The sequence below is a fragment of the Tetrao urogallus genome (assembly GCF_951394365.1).
Source record: "Tetrao urogallus genome assembly, chromosome: 6".
Taxonomy (NCBI): Eukaryota; Metazoa; Chordata; class Aves; order Galliformes; family Phasianidae; genus Tetrao; species Tetrao urogallus.
This window is the reverse complement of record NC_136819.1, coordinates 32135404-32149111: the sequence shown is the minus strand read 5'-3', so window position 1 is coordinate 32149111 and position 13708 is coordinate 32135404. Positions and strand designations below refer to the sequence as shown.

The 13708-nt window shown below is 37.1% G+C and overlaps 1 protein-coding gene across 2 annotated transcripts in view; it reads right to left on the bottom strand.

Moving 5' to 3' along the window:
• DPH6 (diphthamine biosynthesis 6) overlaps positions 1 to 9364 on the bottom strand; it is a gene marked incomplete at its 3' end in the record, with an annotated part of 176359 nt that extends 166995 nt beyond the window's left edge. For both annotated transcript variants that reach the window (XM_079536913.1, XM_079536914.1), the window contains exons 1-3: positions 9324 to 9364; positions 5440 to 5534; positions 2977 to 3170 (exon numbers count right to left, since the gene is read on the bottom strand). In XM_079536913.1, the coding sequence (XP_079393039.1) occupies positions 2977 to 3170; positions 5440 to 5534; positions 9324 to 9346 (312 nt within the window). In that variant the 5' untranslated portion in view covers positions 9347 to 9364. The remainder of the gene's footprint in view (positions 1 to 2976; positions 3171 to 5439; positions 5535 to 9323) is intronic.
• Positions 9365 to 13708: the final 4344 nt, after the last annotated feature.

Here is a 13708-nt window from a genome sequence, read left to right as displayed (position 1 = left end):
CAAAATTATCCCAGCAGTGGAAACTTACAAAATAAAAGCAAAGCTTTCACAGAATGGAGTAGATGAGGCAAGAAACTTGGAAGAGGACAACAATTTACTGAATCCCAGAAGTGGAACAAGTTATCTTGCATTAGTTTTTAGAGTCTGGATGCTGCAAAAACTGCTGTCCTGAATATAGGTCTAAGCTATCAATCCGTGCAATACAGAACACAGCCCAACATTCAATAGAAAACAATCCAACACTCAAGACATCTCACACTACTTCACCACTATATGGTTGTTTCAAACATCAATTCTTTGGGCAACATCATAATTACATTGAAAAGGGACAAAGTAGGGACATTTTTCTACATACTTCAAAAAGTAGAGACACGGTAAAACCCTGAAGATAATTCAGATAACTAAGAAACTCTAGTGCTTATACACTTTTCTGGAGAAAGCCCAAACATGCAAAGCAACAAACATGGGCAAACTGGGAATAAGAGCTCCTTATACAGTATAATGAATAATAAATTAAATTATTCATTAGATTTCAGAATTTACATGTCTTACAAAGCAAAAATACTGCTATTACTTGAGGACTGTCTGGTTAGATACATTTTGACATCACACAAATACTCTAATATGTTTCAAAACATGTAATGAATAAAGATGGTCTAAAACAGGACATTAGGCAAGTGGAACGTAAATATAAATTTACTTCATAAATATAAAATCAATCATCTGAGTTTGTGACAATAAAATTGACTGGTTTATAGTCATGAACAGTCAATATCACTTTTTGAATCCTAGATTGTTACCCTGAGTACCTAGCACTGCAAAGGAATATTTAATTTCTTAAAAGTCATGTTAACATGATGCTTTTATAAACATCAAATGCATTTAATTTCATCATTTTTTTTTTTTTTTTTCAAATATGGTTTAAATTATTATTATTTACTAAACAAGTACCTTCAATATAAGCATTCTTTACCATGTGAAAGCAAAGCACATTAAGCAATTTTCAACTGAATACAACTTTCCTGTACAGGAAATGCAGAAACCATTTGACAGAAAAACAGATCTATGCTACTTTCACCAGTGTTTTGAGATTATGTCCATTTAAGGATGCATTTTTACAAGCCTCTTTCAGAATTCCTCTCCTGCCTTCAACAAAGAGCAAACTGAGATATATTAGCATATCCGGAAAAAAAAAAAAATCCTAAAGAGAAATCACTAGCAATTAAAATTTACATAGTAAAGGTACAAAACTGCAGTTATAAATAAATGTAAAAAATTAAAAATAGAAAGCTTTCAAAGTTACTTTCAACCCAGAATAAAGTTTAATATCTTTTCTTTAAAATTAAAAATACAAAGAGTTACATCTTCTGCAGATTATGACTATGACATATTATTGATAATTATGCAGTTATTCATCAGAATAGACAAGACTTCTACTGAAACTCTGCACTGGAGTTTCATAGATAGATTTGGCTATAGATAGATAAGAGCATGTTTAGCCAAAGACTAACATAAAAGCAATGTATTGTTAATATTTGTGCCTTTAAAACATCATGCAGTAGAATTAATATTTCTGTACAGGAAAGAGATAGATATTTGGTTCCAGACAACTTGATAACATCTCTTTCAGCTATAGTTATAATTACCATGTATTAACTTCCAAAGCAGAAGTTGTCATGATCTAACATTAGCATTAATTTATGTCAAGCATCCATTTCTCCAAAGACAGCAAGGATCGAAAAGGAAGTATGATCTTAATTGCCATTAATCTGACCATTTTTAATTAAATTGATCTGTAATTTATTATCTTACACAGAGGCAGAAAGCCGCTACCATATACTATACAGCATGTATAGTGCCTATAATTTCTAATACTATCACGATTCAAAAATTGTATAAAAGTGCTGTGCCATATTTCTTTCAATTCCTATAGTACATTCTATTTAAACCTCCATAAGCACTCTAGAGCACAACACAGCCTACATGTACTATTCTCCTCTGGAGTAGTCTCATACTCAACACAGGTACATGATCTCAATTTTCCCTGCTGAAGATGTTTAGTTAAACGTAACGAGCATTGGCTCAGGAAGCACTCTGCACTCAAGCCACACTCTTAGTCTAATCTGCAAGTTAATTTTTTTATACAAGAATAAACCTAAAGCTTTCAGGTTTAAATCTCAATTCAATGGAAAAAAATGAAGGAGGAAATGCTCAGTACCTGAACTGAAGACAAGAAATATCTTCAGTTGAAGTTTCAGAAAGCAGTCTACCAGCTTTATCCATAAAAGTAAATACATATTTATTTTTATTTATAATTATTTATTAAATTATTATATATAATTTATATTAAACAATATTTATATCAAACAATTTATATTAAACAATAAACATGTTTTCCTATACATTGTATTGTTTTAGTGCCATGTACTGCAGTCACAACTATCATGAAATAAATTGGCATATAGCTGCAGGGCTACCAGAAGCAAAATCAGTAGAACCATAATTATAAAACATTCCTTAATACTTCGTGGACTATCTGCAACATACAGACAAACAAATCCTAGTTTATACAGCATACACACAACCAAACGGAAATGTTTAGATGCTTTTTTTCCATACACTGATAAATGCACAACCTCCCTCAATTCTCTCATTCAAGTAAACAAAAGACACATTTCAAATATGAAACTATATAAATATTTGGGTTTAGCCTGAAATGTGGATTAATAAGTTTGACTTATATTGGAAGGAAAGGGAATAAGGTGAATAAAGTTACACTATATATTTACAGTGCAAGGAAGAACAAAAGAATGGACATTAAACTTTTAAATGTGTGAGTGTCAAAAACTTTTCTCAAAGCTTTCCTTAGTGGATCATTTACCTAAATTCATAAATGAGTCAAATTTTTTAAACAATCAAAGCATACGGAAGCAATACAATTGTCCTCAAGTATTTCATTCTTTTCATTCATCATACCTTAACAAGTTTCAAGAGGTGGTAAAGGTCTTCAACCTCATCTTCCTGACATGTCGTATACACTCTTCCAGTATTTATGCTGGTACCCTTTATGAAGCAACGATAGAGTGGCAAATCCATTGCATCAGCATATAGATCAATGGCATGGTGTCCTACTGTCTGATACATATAGCTGTCCAATTCATCACTCTGCCCTGTCACAGTTAAGAAATAATCTCATTAGCTATATAATTTCAACAGTTAAAGATAATCATAATACTTCAAAACACTGAAAAAATCATATAATGTTTATAATGTTAAATGTTAATATTGTTTTGTGCACAAACAGATGTTTAGAGACATTAACTGTATAAACATGGGGGAAAAAAAATGGTTTTCTCCACCCAGACATACGTCAAGAATATGCTGCCTATTTGAAAACTGTGGAGTCTGCTTCTCCTTCAGTATTCTTCCCTGCTTCATCCAAGTATCCAAGACTGGTCCAATTCTTCTCTTATTCATAGGGTAATTCAAATAGGAGTTTATGCTCAGAGGCACAAACCCAGGTGTATTTCAGCATATTCAGTGCAAGAAATTTGGAATGCATTACAACACTGTAAATAAGCAATGACTTGTCACAATTTTCAAAACTTTCAGCGTTTATATTATTTCCACGGCCATTGAGAGACAAGAGCAGATTATCTGAACCAATGTGGAATAAAAGTAGATTGCTACAGTGTTTTGACATTAACATTCAAAAAGAGAAAACATCTTACAGTACCAAGTCCTTTCTACCTTCAGTCATTTTAATAATCACTTAGAATGTGATCAAATCTTTGCTGCTATTTCCTTAATCAGGAGAAAAAAAAGGTAACTGAAATTTCTTACAAGCAGTTTGTAGCTAACAAATGAAGAAAAAAAGCAGCTAAAATGCAGCAATCATAGATTACAAATACATCTCAAACTGTTTCTACATAAAATCATTCAAATAATTGCTCAAATAAGTTGAAAATATTGCTGAAATTTCAATCTCATTTGTTAAAAGCTATCTGAGTTCACTATTTTAATGCTAATCTATCACACTGGAACTTCTCTTAATTTACACATAAACACTTAAAGCAGCTCTGCAGTACATCTAGCACATCTTGAGAACAGTCTGTAATACTGATCAAGGTAATTAATTTGTGATGTAACAATTAAATCATGTCACATTTGATGCCATACAACAGTCACAAAGATATGTACTTGCACAGAATGGGCAAGTCCAAACACATAATCACAACTAACCAACCTAAACCAAAATAGATGATTTAAAAGAGAAGTCAGTATTTTCCAACATAAATAAAACATGACAAGGTCTTTAAACTGATATTCAGTTCAGAATACATAGTTTTTCTTATTAATTGAGACTCTCCAGGCAGCACTGGTGCAGATAAAATAAAATGAATGGCATAGAATCTGCCATTGCCTGAAGCACCTCAATTAACTTTCCACAAAATATCCAACTACACACTTAAAGACACCATTTTATGATTTTAATGACAATATTCTACATTTCTTATGGGGATAAATTAGTTTAAAGACAACTTATTTCAATAAGATTATAGATGATTGTGTGCTAGCTATGAAGAAAATAAATTGTTCCTGTACTCCCAAGCATTTGCTAGGTCTGTCCATGATTTATCTGTGATGTCAGCTCCCATTTTCTCTCACTTTCTCTGGATAGCTTCCTGAAATGTAGTTACCAGGTTAATTGTTGATAGACATTATACTTTAACATATTTAATATACTCTCCTGCCAGCTGGATAACAACACACATCATTTTATGCTCTAGACAAACACAGAAGTAGCAGATACTCCCCTGCTCAGCTCACTCCTAACTCAGACTACCTGAGATTCTCCCATTATCTTCTGTAGGAATAAGTCTAGGCCTAGCCTGTGAGGAACTGATCAGAAAACTGGACAAAGCTAAAAGAAAGAAAGAAGCATATCAAGATAAACTGCAATTCAGATCAGTTCTACAAATGTTGGGCTAGAATAATGGAGAAAGATACATTAAGTTAAAAACGAACAAGCAACTTCAAAACTGCTTACTTTGGCAAAACGGTTTATGCTAGTTTAACGCATTTCTAGAAATACAGTATTCATTTTGTTTGCTCATTTCCTCTTACTTCTTTTACTGTTTGTGCTACTTAACTCATACAACCTCTTCCCATACCACCGGAAATATTTGTGCTTTTCTTTCTAAATTGTTTAAGGCTTTCTTTTACCAACCTTCACCTTGTGTTTTTTGTTGGTTTTTTTTTTCTCTCTCTTCAAGGAAAAATAAATTAAATTGAATAGGTATCCATGTCATTTTCTTCCTTCTACCTGAGATTTCTAGATTGCCCTTCAATATGTAAATATTGAAGGCAAAGCTGTCAGTCTACCATTTCTAATTAACACAAACAAGCAAAAAACTCCTATGTGGTATTTCTACATACCTGTGGTTTCAGCAGGTCTTAAGTTGGCTAGAGCAACAATCTGATGCCCAGCAGCAACGCACTGCATCATATTATAACAGCTGTCCTTCCCACCACTGTAAAACAGAAAATAGTGGCAATTAAGTGAAAATACTGCAAAAAAACTCTAGCTCTCTCCGGGACTACTTCAGCCCTCCTGTCTCGCTCTCAACATTATCAGAGCAGGTTACTAAGTTTTTGAATAAGAGGAGGTTGCAAAATGTTAGTAGGAACTGAAGGATGATTTCGCCATAGCAAAGCTGAAACAATGTTTCCTATTTATACACAGTAGCCAAAAAAACAGGTATCCAGTTCTAATCTTTTATCTCATTTCTCATCAGAGAGCTTAAGAACAGCCATTTCACCTGGAATCCCTTCAGAACAAGAACCATCTTTTACTCCAGGGACCAATTATTCTGTACCCATTATTAAGTAACATGGAAACAAACAAACAAAACTCCCAGTATCCAGAGATACAACAAAACTCCAGAGAACAACCAGATTTAGCTGTCCTTTTAGATGAAAACTACGGGAATAACTTTCATGCTTAATGGGATATGTTGTCCAAAGTTTCAATACTTTAAATGTACTTCCCATTGTCAGAAGTTCTAATTGTTGCAGGCAGTAGGTGCAGTTTGCTCTGCATGAAACATGCCACTTTTTACTACAGATAATTGCAGATAACAAAAATTACAGCTGGTTAAATAAAAGCTGGAATAACAAGTGGAAAAACATTCCCCTGAGGCCAAGAGACGGTACTGCAAAAACATGGAACATGATTAGTTTTGACTTAAAACCTAATGAAACTTTTTTCACTACCAGTGAGAAACGAACCCTGCTTTCTCACATGGATTTTAATCCCTGTCAAAAGAAGCACTACAGTCTAACAACAAAACTAAAACTGGTGCAGATACAAAGACTTCAACATCCTATGCTGAGATTCACACCCTTCAAACTACAACTGCAAACACCAGCCCAGGACAGGAGTCACAATACCTCTGTGAAACTGCTTCCTGCCTCGTGGTCCCTGGGACCAGAACAGAAGAGCAGACAGCAGTTTGAAGCACTCCTTGCTGCAACTGGCCACCACTGTTTCCCCGCTGTTAGGAGCAAAATCCTTCAGTATCTCTAACAGGAAGCTCCTGCTTCTATCTCTCTCTTATGCAAGAGCTTGAAATGTATTACAGTAATACAATTATACAGCTATTCCCCTCAATTTAGGCTTCTATCCATGGTAAAAATCTGCATGCTGACCCTAACTTTCTGTGTAACTCAAACCTCAAGAAGAAGTTGTATAAACAATATGGAATCCTTTTGTACTTTACAGACTGTCATAAAGCAGGTGCTTATGTTTCAGTGTTATAAATATGATAAACAGATTTCTAATTTTAGGGTCCATCTGTACCTAACATTATTCTCAACCATTCCTACAACATTCTTCTGATCTATATATGGATAAAAGAGCATTAAAAGACATATTCATTAATCCTGAATACTGTGCTTGATAGCTTGAAAATGTAGTTAGCATTCACTTCATAAAGTGAAATTTCAGGCTAAACAGTCTCATAATAAGACAAAGGCTCTTTTATTTCTGAATGATTCCATTCTAAAAAGTAAAAGCCTACTACTGGCACTGATTTCTACTCCAAAATACAACTTAAGCCAAGTAATGACAGTCGATATTTTTGCCTTTGCCATTCACAGAGTTTCAATATTAACATTTCTAATTAAAATTAAGAAGGACGCCAGAATAAATTTATTAATCTTTTAATACAATTCATTTTAATATTTCATTAACATGAATTGTATTAAATGTTATCATTTTAAGATGAGGCTACATTCAGATTTCCCACATTTATTGAAGATTTGTAGAGTGCTTGCTGTATCACATGGTATTATACTCCTATTTATTTTCTGTATTATGGTTATCATGGCCCTAAAAAATAACTATGCCAAAGAAACAGAAGGAAATGTTACCTACATAAAAGGCCTTCTAGTCTAGCAGTAAAACACAAGACAGCTAGGTCCAATGAGGCCAATACTGGAAGCCAATACTGAAAGAGGAAGGTGGACTCAGCACAGTTCCAGCCCAGCTTGTGACAGGAAAAAAAAAAAAAAAAAGAAAAAAGAAAAAAAAAAATATCCAAGAGAGATTAAAGCACATAGTTTTTGAAGGACACTGAATGATGCTGGCCACACCCAGGCTTAGGTTTAACAGTGCTCCAGGTCCATTAACAGGTAGGACTATAAACTAACAAAATACCAGGAAAAAAATAAGGTAATCATAAAGGCACAGATCCATAAAAGACTTCTAGGAGGAAAAAAAAAATCCTTCTATCAACAAATGTAACCATTTACACTAAGAAAATTCCACAAGAATTAAAGAATTGAAAAAAAAATATCATATTTCAGTTAGAAGACTGGCTTTAAAATGTCTATGAGTTAGCACAAAACACAATACAGGGCTTAGCCCATAAATATCACCTTAGTGCAAGACTATCAACTTTAAGTGTGGCCAACATTTTAGAACAAAAAGAAACAGGCTAAAGTAGTTTTATACATAATCCTGACCTTTTCAAAAGTAAGAAGCACTTTCCAAATACTTTTTCTCCCTCTGATCTTCGAGGCTAGCTCTGTTACAAAGATTTTAGACACTTTGATGTCTCTTTAAAATTCTTCTTAAAACTATTACTGAAACTAAATACATCCTTGTAAATTGCCCATAAAAATAGCAATTGTGTTACAAACCTGTTTTAGGATTTTATTTCATCCTGCCATTTAACACATTCCTCTCTTTATAGAATATCAAAATAAATAAACCTGGGAGACAGAAACTTATCTCTAAAACACGAAAAAGCACTGAAGCTGATTCTCCCTGTCATTATTCAAGCAGATCTTGAGAAGCACAGATACCATTTGGTGTTCCATTTTTTCATCTTTGGGTAGTATTTCAATGATTTGTAATTGTTGTGGCCAAATAACAACTTCAGAGGGGTCTGACATCAGACATTGCCTGAGAGAATTTAACACATTAAATATTAGAACTTTGGTAAAGTTAATGCACCCAAAAATAAAAACACACTGCTTGCATCCTATATAAGCAGTTCTCACATATAGGTTCCTCAGCTTGCTGTCTTCTAATTGTTATTTTTCAAGAAAACAATTAGACTGCTAGAAAAGCAAAATAACACTCATCTCTTTTTGAAACTACAAAAAAAAAAAAAAAAAAAAAAAAAAAAAAAGTATTATTTACAGTACAACAACCGTGGAAACGGACAAAACCAGCAGGACGACATGAGAAGCAAATAAAACACCTCACAGATAGGGCTGAGCCAAACCATAGCTACTTTAATGGGGAGCTCCCGTCTTTTTTTTAAACGAGCAAAACGAAATGCCTCTCGGAAGGCACGCTAGGAAGTCTACCGTGAGAGATCATAAAGTATTTGGACGGGAAACAAAAAATAACCTTGAAAATTGAACTAAAAGTGAGCAGAACTGCCCTAACTGCATGGTCTTGGCAAAGGCCCCACTCACGAAACAGGAGCTGACCGAGATAAGGGGCGGGCAGCAATCAGCGGAAGGGTCTTGAACTATATTTTTCTTTTCTTTTCTTTTCTTTTACAGACCGGTAATGTTCGCAGTTCCCGACAGCACGGCATTAGCAGCGAGGCAGCCTTGGCCAGCACGTGGTTGGGGGGGGCGGGGGGGAAAGGCTCTGCTCACCCTGCCCTGCCGGACCCTCCCATCCGCCGGGCAGGGGCGCGGGGCGGCTCGGGGGAACGCTCGGGCGGCGCTGGTGGCACCACGCCCCGCAGTCTCTCCCCCGCTGCGCCCTGCTCTGCCGCCAGCACCTCGCTGGCCGTTACCTGATCAGAGCCACTACTCGCATGCTGCACACTGCCCCGGGGCGGTAACACTGAACAGGAGACGTGCGATGAGTGCGCAGCCCAAGCTCCCCACCACCCTGGGCCACGCACGCCGCCGCTACCGCCCGGCAGCGCCCCCGCGGCAGGCCCTCCTCCCAGGGCAGCCCGGCCGATTGCCTGAGCGAGAGGGAGGTGTTCCGGGCCGCCGTCAGGCCCTGCCCGGGAGGACGACTTCTCACGCGTCCGGGAGAGAGCTCTGGGGACGCGGCTGCCAGGGCCGGCCCGGAGGGGAGCTCGGCAGGGGGAGGCGCCGGGGAAGGCAGCGCGCGGGGCGCCTACGTGGGAGCGGGCGGCCTACTGCCGCTAGGCCCGGGCGGGCCGCTTGTTCCGTGCACAGCGGACGCAACTGCTAGGTCCACCCAGCTCTTGTGCTTCGTTATGGTGCGGGAGGGCCGGGTGCGGTGGAAGGAAATTGTGCGGGACTTCAGAGTTCGTCACCCCGAGGCGACTCACGTCGGGGCTGGGTAGAGCTGCGTGCTCCTTCAGTCCCTGTTGGGGAGACCCTTTCCTGTCACCGCGGTGCCGTGAGGATCTGTGCGGGCAGGAGGAGGACTGCCTGTTGCAGGCGCACGTGGGAAATGTCCACCTGCAGCGCTGAGCTCAGCTTCCGCCGGCCATAAACCTAATGTAATCCTCCTTGTGGGTCAGTTTTGCTAATAACCAGACCCTTATGCACACAGCGTACACCACTGTAGGTCTCCATGCTGAATTAATACGGCATTAAAGTCTAGCCTCTGAATACAGACTCAATTTTCTCTCTCCCAGGTCAAAGACAAAGCCTGGTGAAATAGCAACTATTCTAAGTCTTACACCATCTTACACCTAGCATTGCAAGTGGTACCATGGCTAGGTATTGTGTAGTGCTAGGAGAGCCCACCGCACCCCACACTTGTGCACTTAGAATGGGGCTGGAGATCCCTGTATAGCTTTTTGTTGCTTGTCCCTTAGGAGGTTGCTACAGAAAATCATCAGACACGTGTAGTATCATGGAGTCAGATCCTGGTCTGCAGGGTTCAGTTAATCCCCAGTGAGCCAGCACCATACAGACCATGCATCACCCCAACCGGGAGCTCTAACACCTGGTTCCATGTGAACCGAATTGCATAACAGCACAGCTAACATAAAAGGCTTTGTTCCTAAGAGCTCATGACAAGGGTATGCTTTATACATGAAATCTTCTCAACCCTATGTAATGTGATATTATGCACTTTATAACAACCTGTACCATTAGGGCCCAGTGCAAGTCTCTGAGAAACAATTTGCCTGCTCATTTGTTGTATTTGAAGTTCCCAGGAAGAAAAAAAAGATTAATAAAAACAGATAAGAAAATTCCTTTTAAAAAAGCACTTTATTTTTAGTGAAATTATAGTGTTAAGTGTGCCAAAATAAGTTCTGTAATACCTGGTGAGACAGATACAGTATTTAGGAATTTTTTTAAAACAGTCACGAACCAGTTTGCAATAGCTGTTTCTGGGAAGTTTATTTTATTGTTTTTGTTTTTTTCTTCCTGGATGATTTGACTGTACTTGATTTGTATGATTTGTGCAATAAGTTCCTGTAACATGTAAAATGAGAGTAGTTAATTTCAGGCAGATATAAAGGCAATAAAATGATTTACTAAATACATTCCTGAAAAAGATGAAAAAAAAAAAAAAAAAAATCAGTAAGTAGTTGTGCAGGTGTTGTAACAACAACATAGATTTTCCCACACAGGAATAATTATGAAAAATTCTGTGTTTTAAAAAAATATTTCCTCAGCTCACGATTTGAGCATGACAAGCCATCGGTTGTGAGACAAAATATTGGACTTACTTGGGAATTACAAGGCAGTTTGATTTTCTTGTAGTTTTGTGATGGTGGAAATGCATACTTCTTAGAAAGCCATTTTTGCTTTTTATAACTTGTTAAATGATCAGAACCAAGGTTACTTAAACCTGAAATTCTGATGAAAGGACAGCAGCCAAGTTAATGTTTTTTTTGTTTGTTTGTTTGCTTGTTTTTTGTGCTCAGAAATGTAAAATGGAGGCCTGTTCTGAATTAAAACTGCAAATCCAGGGGACTCCAAGATTATAGGAGAGATTAAAAAATTGAATCAAGCAACATTGTATAATGTTCTGGCAGAAGATTACAGCACTTCTGAGGAACTGTAAAAGAAGGTAGTGTAAAGGTATTTGATTTACTGGGAAAAAATGTGGGTGGATATTTTATCATACCTTACCTCCTGTCATTTCTGTTAAAATATTTTTCTTTTTGTTATTAAAAAAAAAAAAATTCAGCTAGTATTTGTGAACTTCTAAAAGATGTTTATTCACTATATTTAAAAACAATACATGAAATGTAAAAAATACATACGTTTTTCTACTTTAGAACATGCAGATGCTATAAAATCAATACTTTTAATCACGCAAATTTATAACAAAAAGAAGACTTGTAAAGATATTGACTCCTCAGTATCATTGTTAGCAGCTCTGGAAAGATCTTAATTCAGAATAATTCTGAAGTCTCTTTCTCATAAGTCCATTATTATCTAACTGACACAATGTTGTTTCTTTTTCAGCAGATGATTCCATTGCACTCAATTTTACAGCTTTCAAAAAACAAATTTCCTGACTTGTTTGAACTAGAAGTTACATATGACAGTACAGGACTAAAGCCTACTTCATTTGCTCTCAAGACTGGAATTTTTGTGAAGATATCACTAATTATTAGCACAAGTAAAAAGCCTATTCAGCATGTGAGAAATGTCAATAGCAAATTAATAAAGTGAAACTGTGAAACAAATTACATTTTACCCAGGAGGGCGCTAGTTTCAAACAACTTGAAACATATTCAGTAGGTAAATCTTTTCAGTCTCATCCACCTGATGAAATAGCTCTGGTGCTTTTAAAATGTTTTGCCATATGGTAGTGGACAAAAGACTTTGCATCATCTGTCAAACTGGTTGCCCAAGACATTCTATTATACTGTCGCAGTAGCTGAAGCAAGAAATTCACCAAAGCTTCCTTTCTTCTTGGAGAAGTATTGGCTAGTTTGTACAGAAAAACCAGTGATGGCTCCATGATTCTCTCTCACCATTTTCTGCCTAGAAAGTTGAAAATAATAATAATGAATTAATATTATTGGAGGAACCTGACAGAGGATTAAAAATTGCAATGCAGTATCCCTAACAACTTGGAATAGTTAATTAAGTTATCTTATAAATGAGTTCCAAAAATAACTTACTTTCAGCAAGTTATTCTGAGAAACAGCCACTTTAGCATACCTGAGCTGCAGTGCCTATTAGAAAAGGGCCAATTATCCAGTGACTGGCAGTTAAAGGTGAACTGCTGTAGTTCTTAATTAAAAGGCTCTGTATTATAATCACCAGTAACAGAATTCTATATATAAAGAAGACATAGCATTAGAAGAATATTTCCATTTTAAAATAAGGATTTTGAAAAACTGCTTCCTCTACTTGCCAAGCTAAGCCCCTGTGAGAGCCCTGGAGTAGCCATCTGTGCTATTTATCTTATATTTGTCATGGGTGCTCCCCTATGACCCACCTGCAGCCAGAAGGGTTTCCCTCCTGTACCAGGTGGCAGCATTATTACTGCTGCTAATGCCTAAAGTTGTTACTACAGAAATATTTTAGATTTTGAGAGAATACATCTCTCTTTCTAAGAGAGGCTAAGGAATTCTCTGTGCAGATTCTTCAGCTTCTTGCCTGTTACAATTGGAAAGACTAGCACAGTGGCAGGGTAACACAAAAATGTAACAACAAAGTGACCAGATAGGATAGTATTTCACAGGAGCATAAGCATGTGCTCACCCATCTCCAAACATCTAGACTTGCAGAAAGGACCCAATCAGTAAGGGATCTCCAACCAGAGATCCTTCCAGAGTGGCAGTCAGCCATTAAATGGGGGTCTAAGAGGTGGAGCCAGGTTCTACCCCTTCTAGTTACACAGGTGAATTGCCTTCATATGTGCTCCCAGGGCTGACCAAGTCCTTTCCCCAGCTGCTCAATTAGTGGTTCAGGCTGTGATTCAGCAGTTCCAATACACTGCCAATGACAACTTTCCTGAATTTCCACTTACTTTCCCGTTAACAGGATATTATCAACTCTTCTGTGAGATACACTGAAGTTATTTTTGGGGTAAAAAGCTTCTAGAGTGGAAGAATGTGCTGTACTAACGTACTATGAAATGTGTATCTCCTCATCTAAGGACTCAGGATCACTCTGTCTTCGTTTCAAGTTCAGCAAATATAAATTACTTTGCTGAATTGCTACATCCTGTATAATCATGCTACTAAGGTATTATGCCTGAGATTATGCACCCTACTGA